At 35.1% G+C, this 23290-nt stretch overlaps 1 protein-coding gene across 11 annotated transcripts in view; it reads left to right on the top strand.

The window, feature by feature from the left end:
* The window catches only part of LOC105476766 (syntaxin binding protein 4), a 197755-nt gene that overhangs the window by 81183 nt on the left and 93282 nt on the right, over positions 1-23290 (top strand). The window contains exons 13-14 of one of the 11 annotated variants that reach the window (XM_071082935.1): positions 14122-14252; positions 16925-16959. The exons of 9 other annotated variants lie outside the window; for them this stretch is intronic. In XM_071082935.1, the coding sequence (XP_070939036.1) occupies positions 14122-14250 (129 nt within the window). In that variant the 3' untranslated portion in view covers positions 14251-14252; positions 16925-16959. Of the gene's footprint in view, positions 1-14121; positions 14253-16924; positions 16960-23290 lie in introns of those variants that run through there. One more of the 11 variants, XM_071082936.1, reaches the window with a different exon arrangement.

Raw genomic sequence — 23290 nt, 5'->3', positions numbered from 1 at the left:
AAATTAGGTAAAAATAGAGGAGACAGTAAGCATTTAAAAAGTAATAATGGAAAGATAACCTATAGAATGAAAATACAAACCTTCATAAACACCAAAAAGAATTTTTTTTTTTTTTTTTTTTTTTGAGATGGAGTTTCGCTCTGTCGCCCAGGCTGGAGTGCAGTGGCCGGATCTCAGCTCACTGCAAGCTCCGTCTCCCGGGTTTACGCCATTCTTCTGCCTCAGCCTCCCAAGTAGCTGGGACTACAGGCGCCCGCCACCTCGCCCAGCTAGTTTTTTTTTTTTTTTTGGTATTTTTTAGTAGAGACGGGGTTTCACCGTGTTAGCCAGGATGGTCTCTATCTCCTGACCTCGTGATCCACCCGTCTCGGCCTCCCAAAGTGCTGGGATTACAGGCTTGAGCCACCGCACCCGGCCCAAAAAGAATTTTTTAAGTAAAAAGGACACACAAAGAAATGCAGTAAATATTCACAAGAATTTCAACATAAGACAATTTGATAGAACCGCGACAAAACATAATGATTATCTTAACATGAATAAGATCGACTCACCTATTTTTAAAAAATTTTTTTTAAAAATGTAGTTTGCCAAAACTGACCAGAGTAAAGATAGAAAGCCTAAAAGGCCATTTTATATAGAAGAGATAAAGTAAGTTATCAAGAAACTACTAGATAAAAGGACCCGGCAAGATGGCTTCACAGAGAAATTTAACCAAACCTTTGACAGTCTTAAAGCTATATAAATTGCTTCAGAGTGTAAAAAATGAAAGAAAATTTCCAAATTCTTTTCATGAAGCAAGTATAGCGTCAGTGTATAAACTTAATAAAAATAACACAAAAAAGAAGATACAATTAGAGGCATATGACTTGGAAAAGAAAAAATACAACTGTCTCTTTTTGCAGATGATATAGTAGTAATCTGGAATACCCTAGAGAGTGATAAAAGTAACTCAGTAAGTTGATAAGCTAGCAAGATATAAAATTAATATGCAAAACTAAATTGCATCCATATACACAAATAATAACCAATTAGAAGTTTTAATAGTTGAAGAGAAACCAAAACTATATAGAAAAATAGGCAAAAGACCTGAACAGATAATTCATCAAAAAAGCTGTAAAAATGTCCCTTAAACAAATGAAAAGATACTCAACCTCTTTCTCTCATAATAAAAGAAATGCGAGTTAAATCTATACTATCATCGAACTCCTAGCTTCTAAAATCATTAAATCAAACCATCTAAGAAATTATGGAATAAGACTCTGACAGACGACATCCCCCAATAAAAAATAAGTCTAGAACCTAAACATTTAATAATAAGCAGCTACCAAAGGAATTGGAGATTGAACATCATCAGACAAGTTGCTACTCCTGGAAGAGAAGCAGAATATTAACATGTACCTAGAAGTAAGAAGTAAAAATTACATGAAATGGTATTCTTTTGTTTGTTTTTGTTTTAGATGGAGTCTTGCTTTGTCACCCAGGCTGTAGCGCAGGGGCACGATCTCAGCTCACTGCAACCTCCACCTCCTGGGTTCAAGCGATTCTTCTGCCTCAGCCTCCTGAGCAGCTGGGATTACAGGTGCGCACCACCATGCCCAGCTAATTTTTGTATTTTTAGTAGAAACGCGGTTTTGCCATGTGGGCCAGGCTGGTTTTGAACTCCTGACCTCAGGTGATCTGCCTGCCTCAGCCTCTCAAAGTGCTGGATTACAGGTGTGAGCCACTGCACCGGGCATAAAATGATATTCTTAGAGAGGTGTCACTCCTTTCTGTATGTTTTATGAACAAGGAAAATTAAAAATATAGCTGCTTATTTTTGTAAAAGAAATCAAAGGAGGGATAAACTACACAGCAATGAAATTAATTACCTACAACATGGGTAGACATGCATGTTAAGATACAAGAAAGAGTGACACCTCTCTAAGAATACATTATCATGTAATATTTACTTTTGTGTACATGTTAATATTCTACTCATTCAAAAAATATATTAAAAATTAAGATGGAAAGGGGAAAATAAACCTAAAACTGCAAGTGTACTGAAGAAAATGAATCTAATTGTATTTCAAATGAATACCATAATTATGATAAGAAAAAAAAAACAAAGATAGATAGAACCAATTCAAGTAACTAGTGAATACAGTATTTGTGCTCAGTATTTTGTCTGGACGGAATTGAGTTGGGAAGGAATTTCATACAAGTCCTAAACCTTTTTTTTTTTTTTTGGTATGTTTTTTGTTTTGTTTTGTTGTTTTACTGGTGGAGCAAAGCAGTTCTGAAACAATTTTAGATGCTTTATAGGTCTTAGCAAATGTGTTGATTGTTATTGAGAAGCAGAATCTCAATGAAAAAGAAAAGACAAAATAGAATGAATGAAGTCAAGAAACGACTCTGAGTTGGGTGTGGTGGTATGCATCTGTAGTTCCAGCCATTTGGGAGACTGAAGTGGGAGGATGGCTTGAAGCCACAGTATGCTATTATGGTGCCTGTGGCTAGCCACTGTATTCCAGCCAGGCCAACATAGTAACACCTTGTCTCTTAAAAGGAAAAAGAAAGAAGGAAAGAACCCTGTGGGATGGGCTTGAATTGGATGTATCATTGTGAATACATCATTTCTTATATATGTATGTGCATATGAACGTGTATGTACACATCTGTATTATATATATGCATGTATATATATATACAAATGTTCCTCAACACAATGGGTTATGTCCTGATACATCCAATCCAAGTTGAAAATATCATAAGTAGAAAATGTGTTTAATACCCCAGTAAGTCTATTATAAAGTCAAAAAAACATTAAGTCAAACCATCATAAGTCAGGGACCATCTGTATATGTATATTTTCCCTAGCTCTGTCAACTTAAAGGACTAAGAAACAGACACCCTAATAACAGTGAGCACATTACTATATCTAAGTGTCCAGATACCACTCCCCACTAAAAGAAACTCAGGCTACTCAGAGAAATGACTAATTTTAGAAACAAGGAAGGATAAGTAAAATATAAGCTTGGAATATCTTAATATGTCAGAAAATAAGGACATGTTCAAAATGACAGGGGCATATCACAAGGAACTAGCTTGAAGGGGCTTCCACTGGCCAAATATGGAAGAACTTGAGTACAAAATAATTTAGTACAGTAATGTATTGCAGACTATAGAAGAAATCGTAATTCATGGTATCATTAGTAAATTGATTAATTAATAGGGTGAAAGGAGTACTTTTGCTCATAGTAGGATGTTGAATACTGACTGGTAATTGCAGAGAAGCTGCTAGTTTTGGAAATCAGCATTTTACATCTATTTTAGTAAAGACTTGATAGGCACAAATCATTCAATGCTAAATTTAGGGGAAAATTTTGATGAAGAGCAGAATATTTACATGGTTTTAAAGTATCTCTCCACAAACTGCTTATTAATTGCAAGGGGATAAAATAGCAATTATATAGTGGAGGAATCAGAAAACACCTTGACTGGTGCTAAATGTTGATATCCCAATGAAGAACATATGGGCATTGTGTGACTCCAAATGTGATGCCCAAAAAATGACTACAACATCACCTGTGTAGTTTTCTGGCTGAGAATGTGTAACCTGAATCTAACCATGAAGAGATGTCAGGCAAGCTCAAAATGAGAGAAAGTTTCGTTTAAAAAAAAAAAAAAAAAAAAAGACGTGTATGACGTGTGTGTGTGTGCGCGTGTGCGTGTGTGTGTATGGGTTGTATTCTTTAGAAATGTCCATGATATTTTCTTAAAAAAAGCAAAGATAATAGAAGTTTACAGATTAAAAGATGCTAAAGAGACGTGAAAACTAAATACAGCATCTGACTCCAGACTGGATCCTGTACTGGAAAGGGAAAAATGCTATAAAGGACATTATTGGGTCAGTTGACAAAATTGGAATACAGATGGTAGATTAAAGCATTGAATTGATGTTAAACTTCCTAAATTTGTTAACTGTACTGTGGTTATAGAAAAGAATATCCTTATTCTTAGGAAATATGTGGTTATATAAGAGAATATCCTTATTCATAGGAAATATTGGAGTTTTTAGGGATAAAGGACCGTGATGTATATAACTTACCCTCAGATGGTTAAAAAAGTGCATGTATATTTATATATACATATGTGTATTATTTATACACATATATGTAATTGCATTATGTTTAACTATTACATATATGAATACATATATGAGAGAGATTGAGAACATGTAAAATCTCAGCAGCAACCACTTACTATCAGTGGCTTACAAGAATATATTGTTTCTCACTCAGGAACATGTTGGCAAAAGGATGAACCTGGGGAATTAGATAAATCTGGGTAAAGGATATGAGGATATATTCTTTATATTATTCTTGCAGCTCAACTGAATATTTGAAATTATTTCCAAAGTCAAGTTTTTTTAAAGTCCTCTGTTTCGGGGCCAATTTTCAGACCCTCATTTTATTAAATATTTTTGTACTTTAATTGATATGACTTTTTAGTGCTTTTCATTCTGTATCTTTTATACCTCCATGAGTTTGTATGGCCAGATCTTTTTACATTTTAGTGTTTGCATCCTGAAAATGGACATTTACAAATCTTTCTAGTTAGTTTTTGTATGTAGAATAAATTAGGGGAGTTTTCTCCTAACTTTAAATTTTTCTTTTCTCCTAAAGGCTTGGAATATATAATCTTTAGAATATCAACCATGATTGATTAAATAATAATTATATTAAAGGCTGATGTAAGACGTGAATCTAAAGAAAAACAGTAGTTGTTTTTTTTTCTTTTTCTAGCAGTACCTACTTTTTCCACATGAGGCCCTCCTGTATTTATTTCTGTGAAAGGATTAGTTTCTGTTATTAAGAAAGGTCCTGTCTGCAGGAATAAGTAATCTAGGGCTAATTTGTATTAGAATTTAATAAGACAAAAAAATGAATATATGAAAAAATATATAAATAAAAGAGAGAATCTTATGTGGTTTACAGTGAATTAGCCAGGCACGGTGGCTCGCGCCTGTGATCCCAGCATTTTGGAAGGCCAAGGTAGGTGAATCACTTGAGGTCAGGAGTTCAAAACCAGCCTGGCCAACATGGCGAAACCCCATCTCTACTAAAAATACAAAAAAATTAGCCGGACAGGGTAGTGCATGCCTGTCATCACAGCTACTCGGGAGGCTGAGGCACAAGATTTACTCTAACCTGGGAGGTGGAGGTTGCAGTGAGCTGAGACTACACCACTGCACTCCCGCCTGGGTAACAGAGTGATATGCAATCTCAAAAACAAAGCAAAAACAACAAAACAGTGAATTGGCCTAAGGATAAGTGCAGTAGATAACGGGGTTTGGAAGTATACCATTTTAGTTTATACCCTGACCCTGCCTCTTGCTAGCTTTTGACCTTTATCAAACTACTTCACCTTTATGGGTCTTAGCTTCCTCATCTGTAAAATAGGGTTGATAATAGGATCCTTCACAATAACATTAGAAGTATTAAGATAATATACATAGATGATAATGTGTATAGCACATACCACTCAACAAATATTATTATAAATAATAGAAGCAGAAATATTAAGAGCTGGAAATGATTTGTATTAACTATTTAATAAAGAGGAGGAAAATGTAATTTTAACTGAGGGCATAAGGGGACTTTTCATAGATAAGGTGGCACGTCAGCTGACCCAGACACAGAAAGGGAGAGCATTTCAGACTGAGAAAACAGCATGAAAATCATGGCAAAAAGGGAAATTTGCTTGTGTTTGGGGTCAAAATAGACCTTTTCTATGCTAACTTTATTTGTTAACATATTTCTGTCATCGTGTCTGAAAAAGTGTTAATAATATCTACCTTATAATTTTTTCACAGGACTTGAGAATTTAAGAGCCTAAACCTGTCAGGAATATAATTTTGAATACTAGTTTTGACATGTATTCTTTTATCAACATCATTATCAAAGGCCCAGGAACATAAGGGAAACATGGAAAGATGAATCTGTTAGGAAATGACATTTGGGTGGGTGTGTTGGGGCCTACACATATAAACAGTGAATACCAGCCTAAGATCTTAGAGGACTGCCATTTAAAATATTTAACAAAGAGAGAAAAGTGAACAACTGTCTCCACACATAATCTGACCCCACTCTTTCTTTCATACTCCATAACCAATTTGTTGGGCCTACTTTTTTTTTTTTTTTTGAGACGGAGTCTCGCTCTGTCGCCCAAGCTGGAGTGCAGTGGTACGATCTCGGCTCACTGCAAGCTCCACTTCCCGGGTTCACGCCATTCTCCTGCCTCAGCCTCCCGAGTAGCTGGGACTGCAGGCACCTCCACCACGCCCAGCTAATTTTTTTGTATTTTTAGTAGAGACGGGGTTTCACCGTGTTAGCCAGGATGATCTCGATCTCCTGACCTCGTGATCCACCCGGCCTCCCAAACTGCTGGGATTACAGGCATGAGCCACTGCGCCCGGCCAGTTGGGCCTACTTTTTGGAAATCACAGAATTTTGCCACTTTTCACCACTTCCATCAGTGGTCTAAGCCGCCATCAAGTCCCGCCCGTATTACTATTACAGCTTCCTACCAGATCAGCCTACTTTTACACTGCCTTACTCCCATACTGTCTAATCTGAACAAAGCAGCCAGAAATATTGTTTTAAAACTGCATGTAGAATTCTCCAGGACTTTCTGTCTCAGTCAAAATAAGCTGGAAATGCTGCAAGTAGAAACCTCCAAGTAATTGTTAAAGCCTATGAGGGCCTACATGACCTGCTGTCCTTTCCCCACCCTAACACTCCTTTTAAAGTACCTCAGCTCTTTCCACACTTCTCCCCTCCACCCTTCTACTCATTCTCCAGCTCATCTGGTCTCTTTGCACCATCATTCCTCTAACCCTTACTGTGTGTGGAGGAGTTTCTTTTAGTATAACTGATTACTATCTTACATCTTAAATAATTTACTTACATTTTGCTCTTTATCTATGTCCCCCATCTGAAGGGTAAGCTTCATGAAGACAGCTATCTTGGATTTGTTCTCTGATTTATCTTACAATAATAGCTGTTATTAGGTACTCAAACATTTGGTGAATGGATGAAGGGATAAATGAAGGATATACTTTAAGGTTAAACTGACAGCAAGTTGAGAAGTAACCAAAGATCAGATAAAAGGCTGTCGTAATAGTCTAGAACAGCAATGTCCCTTAGAAATATAATGAAAACCATGATATATTGCTATATTTTCTAACAGCCACATTTTTAAAAAAAAGTAAAAAGAAACAGGTAACATTAATTTTAATATGTTTTATTTAGTTGGGTTTATCTAAAATGTTACTTTAGCATGCAATAATATTTTAAAATTCATTATGAGATATTTTTACCTTTTTTTATACTGTATCTTTGAAATCTAGTGTTTTTTAAATTTAGAGCACATCTTAATTTTTACAGTGAATTTTCAGTGGAAATATTGGATCTGTGTTTAGATTTAATAAAATTTACGGTTGAAAAAGTGAATTCACGTACTCAAATTGTTCCAAACTTATTTTAAAAGTTTCTGATAACTGAACTGAACACCAAAAATCTTTTTTTCTTTAATATTTATATCCACACTAACAAAACTATTTTATTTTTTAAGAGGAATTTGTTTTTAAGCAAGATCTTTTCAAAGCTACGTCTGTTAAGTACCCTCACTAATTATTGTCAGCTCAGTATTATTAGCATAAAATTCAAGCCTGGGAGATGGAGGCTGCAGTGGGCCATGATCATGCCGCTGCACTCCAGCCTGGGCAACAGAGGAAGAACCTGTCGCAAAAACAAACAAAAAAACTGGCCAACCCCAGTGGTTCATGCCTGTAATCTCAAAACTTTGGGAGGCCAAGGCAGGCAGATCGCTTGAGCCCAGGAGTTCATTCCAGCCTGGGCAACATGGAGAACCCCCAACTCTACAAAAAATATTAGCATCAAATTCAAGGAGTGTTACATATAATGAAAGCAACTCTAAATTTGGCAGTATGAAGAAAGCACACTTCAAAATTTTTTCAGTTTTCATAGCCAATTTATGTAACACTATCAATAATTGAGATCTACATATTACCTTATAGTAGAAAAATAGGTAAAATCATTATTTTTTATTTATATTACGAAAAGGTTCAATTTCACTATAAATTCTTATACTTATCTAGCTTCATAAACAAACTTTCCTTTTCCTTGTAGTTTGTAGTTTAACTCATTTACATGCACTGTGATATTAATGAGAAAATGTAAATCACACTGCCATTTTCTTTTGTCTGGTTACTGAATATTAGATGCACATTCCTTTTGTTTAAGAAAACCTTCAATTGGAGTTAAAAGTACAGAAAATCTTTGTAAATCTCTTTCATATCTCAGCCAAAAAGTATTGGCAAATAACATAGCATCAGAAAATGTATTGTCTTCCTTTTTTCTTTTAACAGTTTTATCAACTGCTGATGACTCATAGAATTTACGTGCATATACTAAACAGTGTTAGCAACTGTATGATGCTTGTCATAAAACCAGCTTAAGAAAACTGAGCACAAATATTTTCAATATGTATCATACAGTGGAATAAAACAATAAAGCAGCCTCTTTCTTCTTTGAAAATCAATGAATTCAAATTTTGTTGTTGTTTTTAATTTTACTTTGAGTTCTGGGGTACATGTGCAGAACGTGCAGGTTTATTACATAGGTATACATGTCCCATGGTGGTTTGCTGCACCTATCAACCCAACATCTAGGTTTTAAGCCTCACATGCTTTAGGTATTATCCTTATGCTCTCCCTCCCCTTGCTCCATCTCCTGACAGGCCCCAGTGTGTGATGTTCCCCTCCCTGTATACATGTGTTCTCATTGTTCAACTCTCACTAAAGAGTGAGAACATGCAGTATTTGGTTTTCTGTTCCTGTGTTAGTTTGCTGAGAATGATGGTTTCCAGCTTCATCCGTGTATCTGCAAAGGATATGAACTCTTTTCTTTTTTATGGCTGCATAGAATTCCATGGTGTATATATGCCACATTTTCTTTATCCAGTCTATCATTGATGGGCATTTGGGTTGGTTCCAAGTCTTTGCCATTGTGAACAGTGCCACAATAAACATACGTGTACATGTGTTTTTATAGTAGAATGATTTATAATCCTTTGGTTATATACCCAGTAAGAGGATTGCTGGGTCAAATGGTATTTCTGGTTCTAGATCCTTGAGGAATCACCACACTGTCTTCCACAATGGTTGAACTAATTTACATTCCCACCAACAGTGTAAAAGCATTCCTATTTCTCCACATCCTCTCCAGCATCCGTTGTTTCCTGATTTTTTAATGATCGTCATTCTAACTGGCGTGAGATGGTATCTCATTGTGGTTTTGATTTGCGTTTCTCTGATGACCAATGATGATGAGGCTTTGTTCATGTTTGTTGGCCACATAAATGCCTTCTTTTGAGAAGTGTCTGTTCATATCCTTCACCCACTTGTTGATGGGATTCATAAATCTAAATTTTTGATGCAATATAGCTGGAGCCCCATTTATCATCATGAAAATTTGTTTTTTATTATCTACCTGAAAGTCTTTTTTGACAGATATAAAAGAGTTAAAGATATCTACACTGCAAGTTTGATTTTTTTAGGCTGCAAATCAACAACATTTTATAAGTTTGGACGCCCTTTGAGGCAGTACATGCCTGAAGTATGAATTTGGTAGTGTCTCTTGTAGGATATGGCCCACTGAAAGCTATTTTAATCAATTGATCATTGATATTCTTAGGAAGTTCTTATCGTTGATGGGCATTTGTTTTATTACTTAATTGAATGTCCTCCATTTTTTATAAAATATGTTTCCCAGTAGTTTTGTCATAACTGAAATTACTATCTCAATCTAAAACTGGTTTTCTTTTTTGTGCAAAAATTCTAGCCATTTTATAGTTACAAATGTTGGACATTTACTTCTGGTGACTAATTTTATTGATTTTTTTTACTGCTAATAGGAAACTTCTTATCAAATTCACCATTAATCTGCAAAAATGACTATTAATATTGCTCACTTTTTATATATTTCAGAATTATCTTATACAGTAGACACACTATTTGCAAACTGCAATGGCATTGTTCCAGTAATATTACTAGCTAATTTATCTCCATTTTATTCTACATCAGTAGTATGTCTTCACTTTTAATTTAAATTTAATTTTGTCCATACTTATTTTATGGACAAATTTTTACTAAATAGAAAAAATAAAAAATAATTGTAGCCTAATAAAAATAAGTATTTTAATTTAATTACTAATATGATTTACCTAGGTTTCATTGTAACTCATGCTGATTGCATAAAATATTCAGATAAACCTACTGTGTGTACATATTAGTTGTAAAAAAAGATTTATAATTAATTAATTTTTTGACACTGACCACATGAGTTATGCGTTTATGTATACTACTCAAATGACTCATGTGCCTGACACAGACATTACAGTTCAACAATAATATATTAAATCTTAAAAATAATATCTTAAATAAATATCTTAATATCTTAGTTGTGCCAAAACAATACAGTCTTATTTGTGAAAAAACTTACATTACTTGAGTTTTTAAACTTAAATACAAACTAATTAAAATTAAATTAAAAATTTAAAATTTAGTTCCTTAGTCAACTAGCTATATTTCAGGTGCTCAGTAGCCACATACAACTAGTGGCTACTGTGATTAGAAATGCTGATGTAGAACTCTACATGCTTTCTACTCAGAGTGGTCAGCAACAGGAGAGCAATCAGGAACTTAGAAATGCAAAGTCTCAGGTCTCATTCCTGATCTATAGAATCAGACTCTGCACTTAATAAGTCTTCAGATGATTTGTTTGCACCTTAAAATTTGAGAAGCCTTTGTCCAGGCAATAGGCAATGGAGGATTTAACTGGGTAATCATAAATAGTAATATACCAAAAAGGTCTATGCAAAAGACACCATGAGGATAAAGTCAACCTGATATAACAGTGATAGAATGTGCAGTAATAAGGAGAGACAACAGTCAAGGATTTGTAATTTAGTGACTGAGAGGCTGTAATGATGCAATCAACAAAATAAGACAAATGAGATTGAGGTTAAAAATGTGTGAATTCAGAGTAGTACTTAGTGTATAGTTTCCAGTTTAAACAAAAATAATTAAAAATACATGTATACATCTGTGTATACAAACCTACATGCATACATACTGAAACACCATTCATTTCACAAACAAACACCATTAAAAAAAAGTAGACTACCCAAAATCAACCCTAAAAGTATCCAATTTTAAAATATGTTGGCCATGGGTACTATTCAGCTTTTCTTATGTATATAGATTGATATTACTTTGTTAAAAGGATTTTGATGATACAGACCTATTGTTAATGAAAGAGTACCTATGCTTTAGTGAAAATACCTTTCCATTTTTCCAAAGATTGATTTCTTTTTTCACAATAAATGAGTCTTTAAAAATTACAGAGTGTGTATAACTCTTCTCTTAAAAATTTTTGAAAACTAGAAACTTAAATTGTATGAAATTTGGCAGTTTCTTTCCTTTGATATCCTTCTGAAGATCTTTACACCAAGCTAGTACAGTACTAATGATCATCCCATGTGAATTCCTTAAACATGTAGATAACCTAATTATTAAAACAGGATGTGAAGGGCTCATTTTTCACTGGAAGGATCACCTTCATTGTTTTATTCAATCAGGGATAGCTACCAGAATACCTACTGTTTTGAAAAGAATTAGCTGTACTGTTCTCTAAAACTCAAGTTTTTTTTTTTTTTTTTTGAGTTTTTATGTCTTACAGAATAACCGAACTTAAGTTTAAAATCATGAGCACAATTTCCCATGAAATTGTTGTTATTTTTTCTTCAAGTTCTAACAATTTTTAACAGGCATGGGCCACTCTTTTAGCAACTTCCTTTGATCAACAGCTTTCTAAAGCCTACTCTCACACTTACATTGTTTTTAAAGTTTCTTTCAGCATAGTATTATGACCTAAGGCAGCAATGAATTGGTGAACAGTCCAAAGCCAAAATATTTAGCTTGTCTCAACCAGTCTTTGCCCTAAAGAAACGTGGGATCTTAAGCATTTGGCAAATTCTCTAGGTTCAGATAAGCCCAGTTGTAGTTGGCCTCACCTGTGTAAAGGTCGGGTTCAGTTCTTGAGGAGAGCGTGAAGTCCTGAGGCAGAAATGTAAGGTCAAATCAAGACAGGATTCTCTGTGGACAATTGAGGTTGAACATGAATCAAGTAACAGCTAGTGCAGCTGACGTGAGCTATCTTAGTTTTCAGATGAAGCAACAAATTAAATATATCTTTAAAAGGAACAACAATAATAAGTGATTCCTAAAGTACTTTTCACATTTTCACACTTTTAAAGATTGTTTGTGTATTTATTTAAAAAGCAGTAAAGCCTCTAATTTTTAGAATTGATATGATTTCTCACTCTTTTTTCTCTTTAGTGATCTAAATTTTTACTAGCTTTTCATATAGCACTAGTAGGTGTTTTAAGATGCTATCTCATCTTCAGAGGGAAAAAGAAGAAAAATACATATATTTGTCAGTCTTTTCTGTTCTAAAAGCATGCTGTAGTAAAATGTTCCTGTTTCCATTTCAGATAGTCACTGTGGCCTCAGAATGTCAACTTTTATTTTCTATCAAAAACCCTCTTTACACAGATCCTTTATGCTATTCTTTTATAACCACAGCCACATCCTACCTGCTCCCCTAACACCTGGCAAACACTAATCTATTCTATATCTCCATAATGTTGTCATTTCAAGAATATTGTATAAATGAAATCATACAGTATATTATTTTTTGGGATTGATTCTTTTTACTTAGCAATAATTCCCTTGGGATTCATCTAGATTCTAGGTTGTTCCTTTTTATTGATGAGTGCATTTAAAACTAGTTAAATCTAAATAAAGTTGGTGGATTGTATCCATGTCAGTTTCCTAGGTGTGATAGTCTATTACAGTCATGCAAGATGTAACTGCTGGGGGAGATTGGATAAAGAGTACATTCTCCTATACATGCCTGTAATCCCAACACTTTAGGAGGCCAAAGCGGGAGGATTGCTTGAGACCAGGAGGTCAAGATCAGCCTGAGCAACAAATCATGACTCCATCTCTACAATTATCTTAAAAGGCTTTTTTTTTTTTTTTAATATATACTTTAAGTTCTGGGATGCATGTGCAGAAGGTGCAGGTTAGTTACATAGGTATACACGTGCCATGGTGCTTTGCTGCACCCATCAACCCTTCATCTACGTTAGGTATTTCTCCTAATGCTATCCCTCCCCTTGCCCTCGATCCCCAGACAGGCCCCAGTGTGTGATGTTCCCCTTTCTGTGTTCATGTGTTCTCATTGTTCAATTCCCATTTATAAGTGAGAACATACAGTGTTTGGTTTTCTGTTCCTGTGTTAGTTTGCTAAGAATGATGGTTTCCAGCTTCATCCATGTCCCTTCAAAGGACACGCACTCTTCCTTTTTTATGGCAGCATAGTATTCCCTGGTGTATATTTGCCACATTTTCTTTATCCAGTCTATCATTGATGGGCATTTGGGTTGGTTCCAAGTCTTTGCTATTGTGAATAGTGCTGCTGTAAACATATGTGTGCATGTGTCTTTATAGTAGAATGATTTATAATCCTTTAGGTATATAACCAGTAATGAGATTGCTGGGTCAAATGGTATTTCTGGTTCTAGATCCTTGAGAAATCTCCACACTGTCTTCCACAATGGTTGAACTAATTTACATTCCCACCAACAGTGTAAAAGCATTCCTATTTCTCCACATCCTCTCCAGCATCTGTTGTTTCCTGACTTTTTAATGATCGCCATTCTAACTGGCGTGAGATGGTATCTCATTGTGGTTTTGATTTGCATTTCTCTAATGACCAATGATGATGAGCTTTGATTGGTGTACCTGGAAGTTGGAAAAGACTTTTTAAAAAGATTTTTAAAAATCTCTTTGAGAAAAGAAGTTATAAAGCTCTTATAGTGATAGACAGCAATCTGGTTGAAGAAACTCATTAAACAAACTTAATTGGATTTTTTTTACACTAATTCCTTTTTTGTGATTCAGAAAGTGACTCCTGTATTCTCCACCATTAGACTCTGCCCAAGAAACTGCCTAAGGTGAAGACAGTGAGCTTGGAGAAGGAACACCAGCACATAGCTTTTGGACAGCCCAGCTGGCATTCCTGTTTGCACAGATACCAACTGTACCTAGTGATTCATTAGAGGTGAATGTAGCCTTCTAAGCAAGCATTGGCAAACAAAAGTGTCTATTTCAAAATTATCATTTCCAAATAGTTGTTGGTCTTTTTAATTGTAGAAAAGATCTTACCATCTTAATGATTCTAAGATAAATTTTATTATCCTATTTATAATATGGAACCCAATTTAGAATCACAGAATTTTCAATGTTGGAAGATTCTGCAGTTCTTCATAGGAACCTTCCAGTTCATTTGATTATTGCCTACGGTAGGTTGGCCTATTTAGAACTGATGCTGTTAAAGTTCTAGGTTCCATACTGTGAGTCACTTATTTTCTGGCTATTTAGGGATCACATGTCATACTTTATCATCAATTGTTTCACACAGCCCTGTAGTAACTTATAAGGGAGACTTGGTAAGAGAATTTAAGAAACATTTTTAAATGCATGCTTTATATGGAGTCATTGTGAATGCTAAACATACAGTTCTACAAGGAGCTCTCAATCTAGTAAGGAAAAATAAAAATAGAGCCAAATCATCACTTTCTAGAAAGCATTTCATAATAGGTGCCCTGTGGCTGGTGAGTTGTTAGAGGCATATCTATATAGAAAAGTAGGCATTAGTCCCCATAATTTTCTTTGCTTTACTAGAAACAAACAAATACGCATCACTAAAATTCCATTATTCAGTTGCTAAGAACATCTTTGAGAGTATATTTTAAACAACGACTTAGAAGCTGAACATTTTGCATTTCTTAATGTTAGAGCAATATAAATTAATTTGGCTGACAAACTAGTAAATTTTACCCAAGGAGGAAGTAGTGATAAGGCAGTTGATACTGTAAAACTCTTATCTTGGCAGTTTACTATGTGAGAAACACTTTCTGTCCCTTACTTCAGTATGGGACTCATGACATTGTGTTAAATGATTTATTCACAAGCTATTTTAGAATTAAAAACAAGACTTCTCTAGTCATGCCTAATCCCACATAAATAAATCACTCTGTTTGAAAATATTACTTTGATTAACTGTCATCCATATTAGATATCAAAGATTGTCTGTAACCATGGATTTGAAATTAAATTGTGAACTTCATCGCAGTTCTTCAGTATTGAAGGCAGCTGATTTCCTAATGTGGTTGCTAGTGGTATTCTGCTGCCCCTGCCACGTGCCCTTTATCTTGTCTGTGTCCCCGTCCCACCACTGCTTTTTCCTCTTTCCTCCTCTCATATTCTTAATCACTGTTTTTCCCCTTTCACTACTGTAATTATAAGATCTCTTTACGCTGTAGTTATTAACCCTATTTCTGCCAATTCTGGGGCACATATTTCCCTCTGTCTACAAATTGCCTTTCTAATGTTTGTTTGTTTGTTAGAGATGGAGTCTTGCTGTGTCGCCCAGACTGGAGTGCAGTGGCATGATCTTGGCTCACTGCAACCTCCAGCTCCTGGGTTCAAGCGTTTCTCCTGCCTCAGCCTCCTGAGTAACTGGGATTACAGGCACACACCACCATGCCTGGCTAATTTTTGTACTTTTAGTAGAGACAGGGTTTCACCATGTTGGTCAGGCTGGTCTCGAACTCCTGACCTTGTGATCCACCCGCATCAGCCTCCCAAAGTGCTGGGATTACAGTCTAATTTTTTTTTTGAAGTTTTTAAACATAAGTGTTTTTGTGTTGTCAAACCTTTGCCTTTATGATTTTTCCTTTTTTATAACTTTAAGTTCATTCCTAGCCATATTTCAGATATATATTTACGCACATCCCTGTAATATCTTTAATTCATCTAAGAAATTATTTTGTTAGACATATGGTATGAGATGAGGGTCTACACTTTACACTGTTTTTCCAAATAGTTGTCGCAACCACTTTTGTTTTGTGTTATCACCATTGTCATAGATTAAATTCTTACATAATATAGGGTCTGTGTGGGGCTATCTGGTCTTTCTAGTTGCTTTTTCAATACATATTTATTAGGTAAATGACTGTTTTATCTAACTCCTCTTTGGCCAGTACCAACTATTGCTGCTTTATGAAAGCCTTAAATTCTTGGGCCGTGTTTCCTCTTGTTTCTTTCTTTATTTCTTGTAGTTTCAAAATTTGCTTACCAGTTTTCACTGATTTATTCATCGACATCAACTTAAGAATCTTTTTATTTAGCTCTTGTTATGTCTAGCTTTGAATTTAGAATTCTTGGTCAAGTTCCTCCAAAACAAAATTTGATGAAATTTTGATTCCAATTTAATTAAATCTCTAAAGGTTAATTTGGAAGGAATATTTTTATGTTTTAAAGACCAGATCTCCCTTAAATCCCAAATTTCAGATGAATTCTAATGTTTAATACCCCAAAAGTTGCTTTTGAACTGTACCATTTTTCAATGAAAAGAGTTTAATCTTCAATTATGAAAGGAAATTTCCAATACTATAAGTTTTCCCTTTTGTGTAACCAGAATTGGAGAATTAGGAAAGTTTTTTGTTGTTGTTGTTGTTGTTTTCTTTGTCAGTCTTCATTAAACCAGAAAATACTTGTTCAGGGTTAAATATATTTTTCAAAGAGGGTTATAACTGATATTTATATAGTGAACAATTTTCATATGATAAAATTTATCAATTAGTTGTATTTTTATATCTGTCCTTGATTAGGGACTTCTGTTTATAAAGGAGATTGAAAATTGTTTCTTTGATTTTCTTTGATGGTCAGAGGCAGAAATCAATGTTGCACCTTTTGGAGAGTGAGGCAGCTGCAGGTAAAAAAAGTTGAAAGCTCTTGGGAGGGTTAATTAGAGCTAATTATAATCTCATTGACCTGCTTTTCTTCCAAAAGCTTAACCTATCTTTCTTTGCAAAATGAGGATGGATTTTACTTTATCATACAAAATAAAGAAAATCTTTGTTTCTTGAAGTTCTAGATATCCGTCATTATTACACACTTTAAAAATAAGTGTTGCTACCTAAATTGTGGAATCAAGGATTAGGTAAGGTTGAAAAAGACCTTCAAGATTATTTAGTCTTAGAGAACATGCACTGTACTTCTCATGATGGAAAATTGTGTGGTTTTTTTTGTTTGTTTGTTTGTTTGTTTTCAGACAGAGTCTCTCTCTGTCACCCAGGCTAGAGTGCAGTGGTGTGATCTCAACTCACTGCAACCTCCACCTCTCAAATTCAAGAAATTCTCCTGCCTCAGCCTCCCAAGTAGCCGAGATTACAGGGTCCTGCCACCATACCCATCTAATTTTTGTATTTTTAGTAGACATGAGGTTTCACCGTATTAGCTATGCTGACCTCAAATTCCTGACCTCAGGTGATTCACCTGCCTTGGTCTTTCAAAGTGCTGGGATTACAGATGTAAACCACTTCGCCTAGCCGAAAATTGTAATTTTTAAGGAATATAAACTAATGTTCATAATTTTAAAATCGTATATATTTAATGAAAACAAGAAATAAAATTGACAAGTATAATTGTCATTTTTAGCATTGGTATTTTCTTCATTCCACTTAGTCTTATTTGCTTGATAAATACTGTAAAAAGATTTTTTTAAAATTTATATAAAAAGAATATAATGCAGCCAGGCATGGTGGCTTACACCTGTAATCCCATCACTTTCGGAGGCCGAAGCAGGCAAATGTCTTGAGGTCACCTTGAACCTGGGAGGTGGAGGTTGCAGTGAATCGAGATCACACCACTGCACTCCAGCCTGGGCAACAGAGTGAGACTGTCTCAAAAAAAAGAGTATAATGAAATAATTTGCCTGTTATTATATGGTGTTTCTCAAAGCATGGTTTATGATTATTATTTTAATTGTTAAATGAAATGTAATTCTAATATTCCCATAAATCTGAACCCTTTTTTGAAGAAATTTCCTATGAAAGCTTCTTGCCTCGTAAAGTTCCTTAAGGCAGTTTTTTTATATGAAAAATGAAATAGTCATTTTCATGGCTTGTCAACTCAGTTATATCTCATTTTATGTTAAGTAGAGCACCTGCTCATATTAGATAGGGTTTTTACTCTCAGACAGATTGTGTTCTAATTTGGGCAGTCAAGACCCTTTGATTTTAGAAAGTTGGGTAATAAAGCATTTTAATGACAGTTCAAGATAGCAGTAAGAGTACTAAATATATGATTAATTACAGAAGAAAAATATAAAAGATTAAAAAGGAGAGAAAGATCATTTATACAAAAGTAAACTGGAAAAAACAGATAAGGTGAAATCTAAGAAAGATTTTGAAGGACAAGTAACACCTAGATGATGGAAAAAGGTGAAAAGTGTATATACCTAGAGGATTAATGTGACCCAAAGTGTCTTGGAAGTGGAAAAATTTCATCTGGTAAATGTGGTAAGTTAATGTACTTGGATATGGGAATCATCTGAGAGTTAAGTGGACTAAAGCTAGTAAGTGGGTTGATTTGGATTAGGTAGTAGAGAACTTTGAAGAATGAAGAATGAGGATATATTTTATCATGTACCATGTTCTTAGGTTTGTTACCTAAGGTGGTACTTCAGCAATATTTTGAGGAAATCAGTCTTTCAGAAGTATGCAGAATACATTACAGTAAAGAACACAATAGGCAGGGTGATCACATATGTGATTTTCATAGTACCCAAGCGTGAGGTGATAAAGACATAAATCAGTAATACAGTGTTTAGAATGGAAATTAAGCAATGGCTGCAAATTACATTATAAATGAAGACTTCGCAGTGGTTAATTACCGGTTAGGTAAGGAGGAGGAGGAGTTGGCTAGATGAATCATGAAGGGGGAGTGAGGAAAGAGAAAAGAAAGCATATGTCAGAGGTTTATTAAAAAGTTCTACGAATTCATATTCTCCCTCATACACATTCATGCCTGAGGAGTGATTTATACCTTCATTTGTCAATATCTGCAAAGCATTTTGGGATTATCCATTGATAGGTATATTATATATATTTTAACAAATCAGACTCATAAGTTAAGGAAGCTAGATATAACTTACTTTTAAGCATTTTAATTCAATAGCCCTTTTCCTGCAGTAACCCTTAATCTTTTTCACAAGCTGTAATAGTACCAAGACCAAGAAGGGCTTTCCAAAGAGTGGATGTAGGAAGCTGATAAGAGAAGTATTCTTTAGGGCTTGGCAGCATAGGTTACATTGCACAAAAACAATTTCTCTTTGCAGTCACATTTTTCTCCTGTCACCTATTGACGTTTTGAAAGATTTACTGATGAACTTAAAAATTGCAGAACTTTTAAAGTTGGTGATGTGAATGTGTTAGCCTAATTACAGATGGGCCACTGCAATTAATGCTTTTTCCGTCTACTGTAGGGAGCCATTCATTACAACTCATAACTGGAGGAAAGGGCTTTGTATGATTGTTGCTAACATTAAAAAATACATATGCAAATTGTGTTTCCAAACAACTCTCCAAAGTTCAAGAGCTGGTGTTACTAATTGAGTGCCTCAGGAAAACCCTTAATAAATTATTTTGTCTAGCTCTCTGATCACACAGGTGATTATGTATATTTTTTTCAAGGTGAGAAAGAGGAAAAGGAAAAAATTGTGCCAAGAACTACAGTAGTTTCTTCAATTCTTTTGTGAGAGTAGTTTTGAACTAATAAAATAGGTGTGATTTCCCATTATAAAAATGAGCAACTGAGTCTTAGAAAATTACACAGCCAGAAAATTTTTATAAAGTAAGATTCTGATCTGAGATTCTAACCTAGTTATGTCCTATCCAAAGCCCATGCTTTTTCATTCTAGATCATGTTACCTTGTGGGGGAAAAGTGCTGTATGTGGAAAAACACATAGCATATTTATTGTCCTGTGTGTGAGCTGTTACTGTGCTTTGTCCCAACAAAAGTCCAAAGTATTGGTAGCCTACAAAGATTTTCATTAGTTCAGATAACGTTTTCAAAAAAGACTTCGAGCTGATTTTCTTTAAAGATTCATTATGTAATCGTGAGGCAGAAAAACCTCATTTTATCAAGGGACAGTGTAAGTTGAAGACATTTCCTCAGTGTTGCCAAAATAAAAAATAAAAAAAGCTAGAGATTTTACTTCATAATTCAGGATTCCCTTCTAGTACATTTGCTCACACTGCTTAGTATTAAAAAGCATAATGCTTTTGTGGATTTTCTGACTTACTACTATATCTTCGTTTTTCTTTTATCATCTAACCTGCTAAACTGAATTAAACTCTATCTAGTATATAGTAAATCAGTAAATAGACTACAGCATTTTCCCTGATAGGATTTCAGTCTCATGGTGAGGTACCAGGAAAATTCTGGCTCAATTGTTACTGACATAGGAGGCTGTACAGTTATTTATTAGAAGACAGCCTGAGAGGAAAAGAGAAAATGGATTTATGTGATCTTGTATTGCTAAATACAGCACACTGCTGTTATCTTTTCTTTACTGCTTCCTCTGAAAGTCATCATTTCAATGCACTAATCTTTTAAACAGCCATTCAGTGGTAACTGGGCTAGAACTTTGCTAAGGGGTCACATTCACCAACCTGACAGTTATATATTTACAAAAGAAATAGCATGAATTTATTCAGCATCAAAACCTCTGCATCTTTTACCACCCAACTACATTTCACACTGTATTACCATCAGTGCACAATAATGGCTATATAAATTCCATCCAGATTCTTCATTTAATTAACTAGCATTCTTTGAACAAAAATAAAAGTGCTGTTTTTATAGAGGAATAAAAGCTGCATGAAGTGAGTGTGAAGAAGACAAATCATCAAATTAGTTATTCTTCATTGCAGCTATGGAGAATTTTCTGCCCTTCCTCTTTCTCTTTAGAGGCTTTTTTTTTTTTTTTTTTTTTAGCTTGATTGAATGAAAAATGGAGAGTGAAGCAGCTTCAAATACACCTATTATAATGACCACATCATAAGCTCAGCCAGGACTGGGCACTGATAATATTGTCATCTAAAAGTGATTTTTAAAAAATATTTTCTGTAGTAGGCAGGGTAGTACAGCATAGTAGCCAAGAACGTGAACTTTATAACTAGACTGCCAAATCTTAGCTCTGTCACTTACTAGGTTTGTGATTCTGAGTTAGTTACTTAACTTTCCTGTGCATCAATGTCCTGTCTATAAAATGCAGATAATAATAGGAGGATAATAATAGACACATCCATGGCAGTGTGTGGATAAACTGAGATGATGGATGTAAAACATTGAGAATAGTACTGGCACATAGCCAGCCATTACCTCCTGTATGCACGGCAGCAGTCTGGTGTGAAGTTGATCCAGCTGTGTCACTAGAGACTCTCTTGATCATCTGAATGAAATTGACTGATGTGGTAGACTAGGTTAATGTACCTATCTTTTCCAGATATTTCTTTCCAAAAGTATTCTTTTATTATAAAACAATTACTTTCAGATACAAGGAAATAAAGTTCTTTGAGTCAAGGGCATAGAAGGCAATCGGTTGACCACATCTCTCCATCTGGCACCCTGCTGCCAAATTTAGCTTTCTAAAGCACTGTTTTCTCATATCATTTTCTGCTCAGAAACCTTCAAGTCTTCTTCAGACTCAAGCTCCTTTCCCGTCATGCCTGCCATTTCTATCAGAGCCTGACTCCCTCCCTTGGCACTACCTTTTTTTGTCCATTACTCCCCTATAGCAAGTCTCTACTCCAATCATAATTGATCTAGTATTGTTTCCCAGTGTGACACATTTCTTCTTGTCTCTCTTCCTTTGTTCACATGGTTCTCTTTTGTAACATCCTCTTTTATTCATCCATTTATCTAAGTCATACCTGATATTCTAAGTTGAGACAGAAAAGGAGAGGTTATCTTTTACCCTTTTGTATTTTTGTCATAAACATATTTGCTGCATGCAGTGGCTGCTAAATAAATGCTATTGATGAACTATCCTATTGGCTTTACCTTCAAACTATATTTAGAATCTAACTGCTTCACACCAACTCCACCACTATCACCCTTATAGAAGCTACAGTTAATTTTTTGCCTGTCTCCTTTTTCTTCTCCCTGCTTCCAGCCTTGCCCACCATCTACAGTCTATTCTCAACACAGCAGCAAAAGTAACATTTTTAAAATTTAAGTCAGATCACATTGATTCTCTGCTCAAAACCCTCCAATCATTTCCTGTCTCACCCTGAGTAAAACAAAAGTCCTTGCAACGGCCTACAAATTCTCTTAGCCTCTGCCACTTCACTCTACCTCCATCCCTATATTCACTCTTGTTACCACTCTGCCCTCATGTCTTACTACTCCCCTCTTCCTGGACCCTACCACTCCTACCTCTGCTACACTGGCTTCCTTGCTGTTCTCTGGAAGACGTAAAGCACAACTCCATCTCAGGGCCTTCATGAAAACTGTTCCCTCTTCCTAGAAAGCTTCTCCTTGGGAAATCCTGACTCCATTCCTCCTGCAGGTCTCTGGTCAGTTATCTTCTCAATGAGACATTTACGTCTCATCCCTGATTTACTGCCTGTCTCCCCAAACTTAGAGTGTAAATTCCAAAGAGCAAGAGGGAAGGCTTTTTGTCTATATTGTTTAGTGTCTACCCCCAGTACCTGAAACAGAACCTGACACATAGTAAATACTTAATAAATCAGTATTGAATGTATGAATGAAAAACTGACCCTTAAGAATATGCCAGCGTTCCTAACCCTCCCAGCACTTCAAATGTATTTAGGCTCAAACAAAAGCAAATGTCCCTTAACAGCTCTGAAAAAATTAAAATAGCCATAGTTTAATATTAGCCATGGCAATTGGAGCAGAAAGTTCTATCGCAGAGAAAAGAGATTTCTGCATCAAGTAAATAAAAAGAAATGGTTTACAGTATAAGAAGTGCCATATTAAATTATATTGGTGTCCTGGGGGACTTTCTTTGACCCAGTCCCAAAGTACATTTTTTTCCCTCCAACTACATTTTGAGAGAGCAAGTGGTTTTGGCTACCCTATCCTCTTCCTAAGGTGGAGGGTATAGCTGTATGAGGAGTTTTTGTTTTTTCATTTAGAAGCAGAGTAAAACAGTAGAAAGACAGCATTAATGATGCAGTCAGGCAGACCTAGTTTCAGATTCTGGCTGTGTGTGCTTGAACAGG

The sequence above is a fragment of the Macaca nemestrina genome, chromosome 17 (genome assembly GCF_043159975.1).
Source record: "Macaca nemestrina isolate mMacNem1 chromosome 17, mMacNem.hap1, whole genome shotgun sequence".
NCBI lineage: Eukaryota > Metazoa > Chordata > Mammalia > Primates > Cercopithecidae > Macaca > Macaca nemestrina.
The sequence above is the reverse complement of the archived record's forward strand: the minus strand, read 5'-3'. Positions and strand labels throughout refer to the sequence as shown.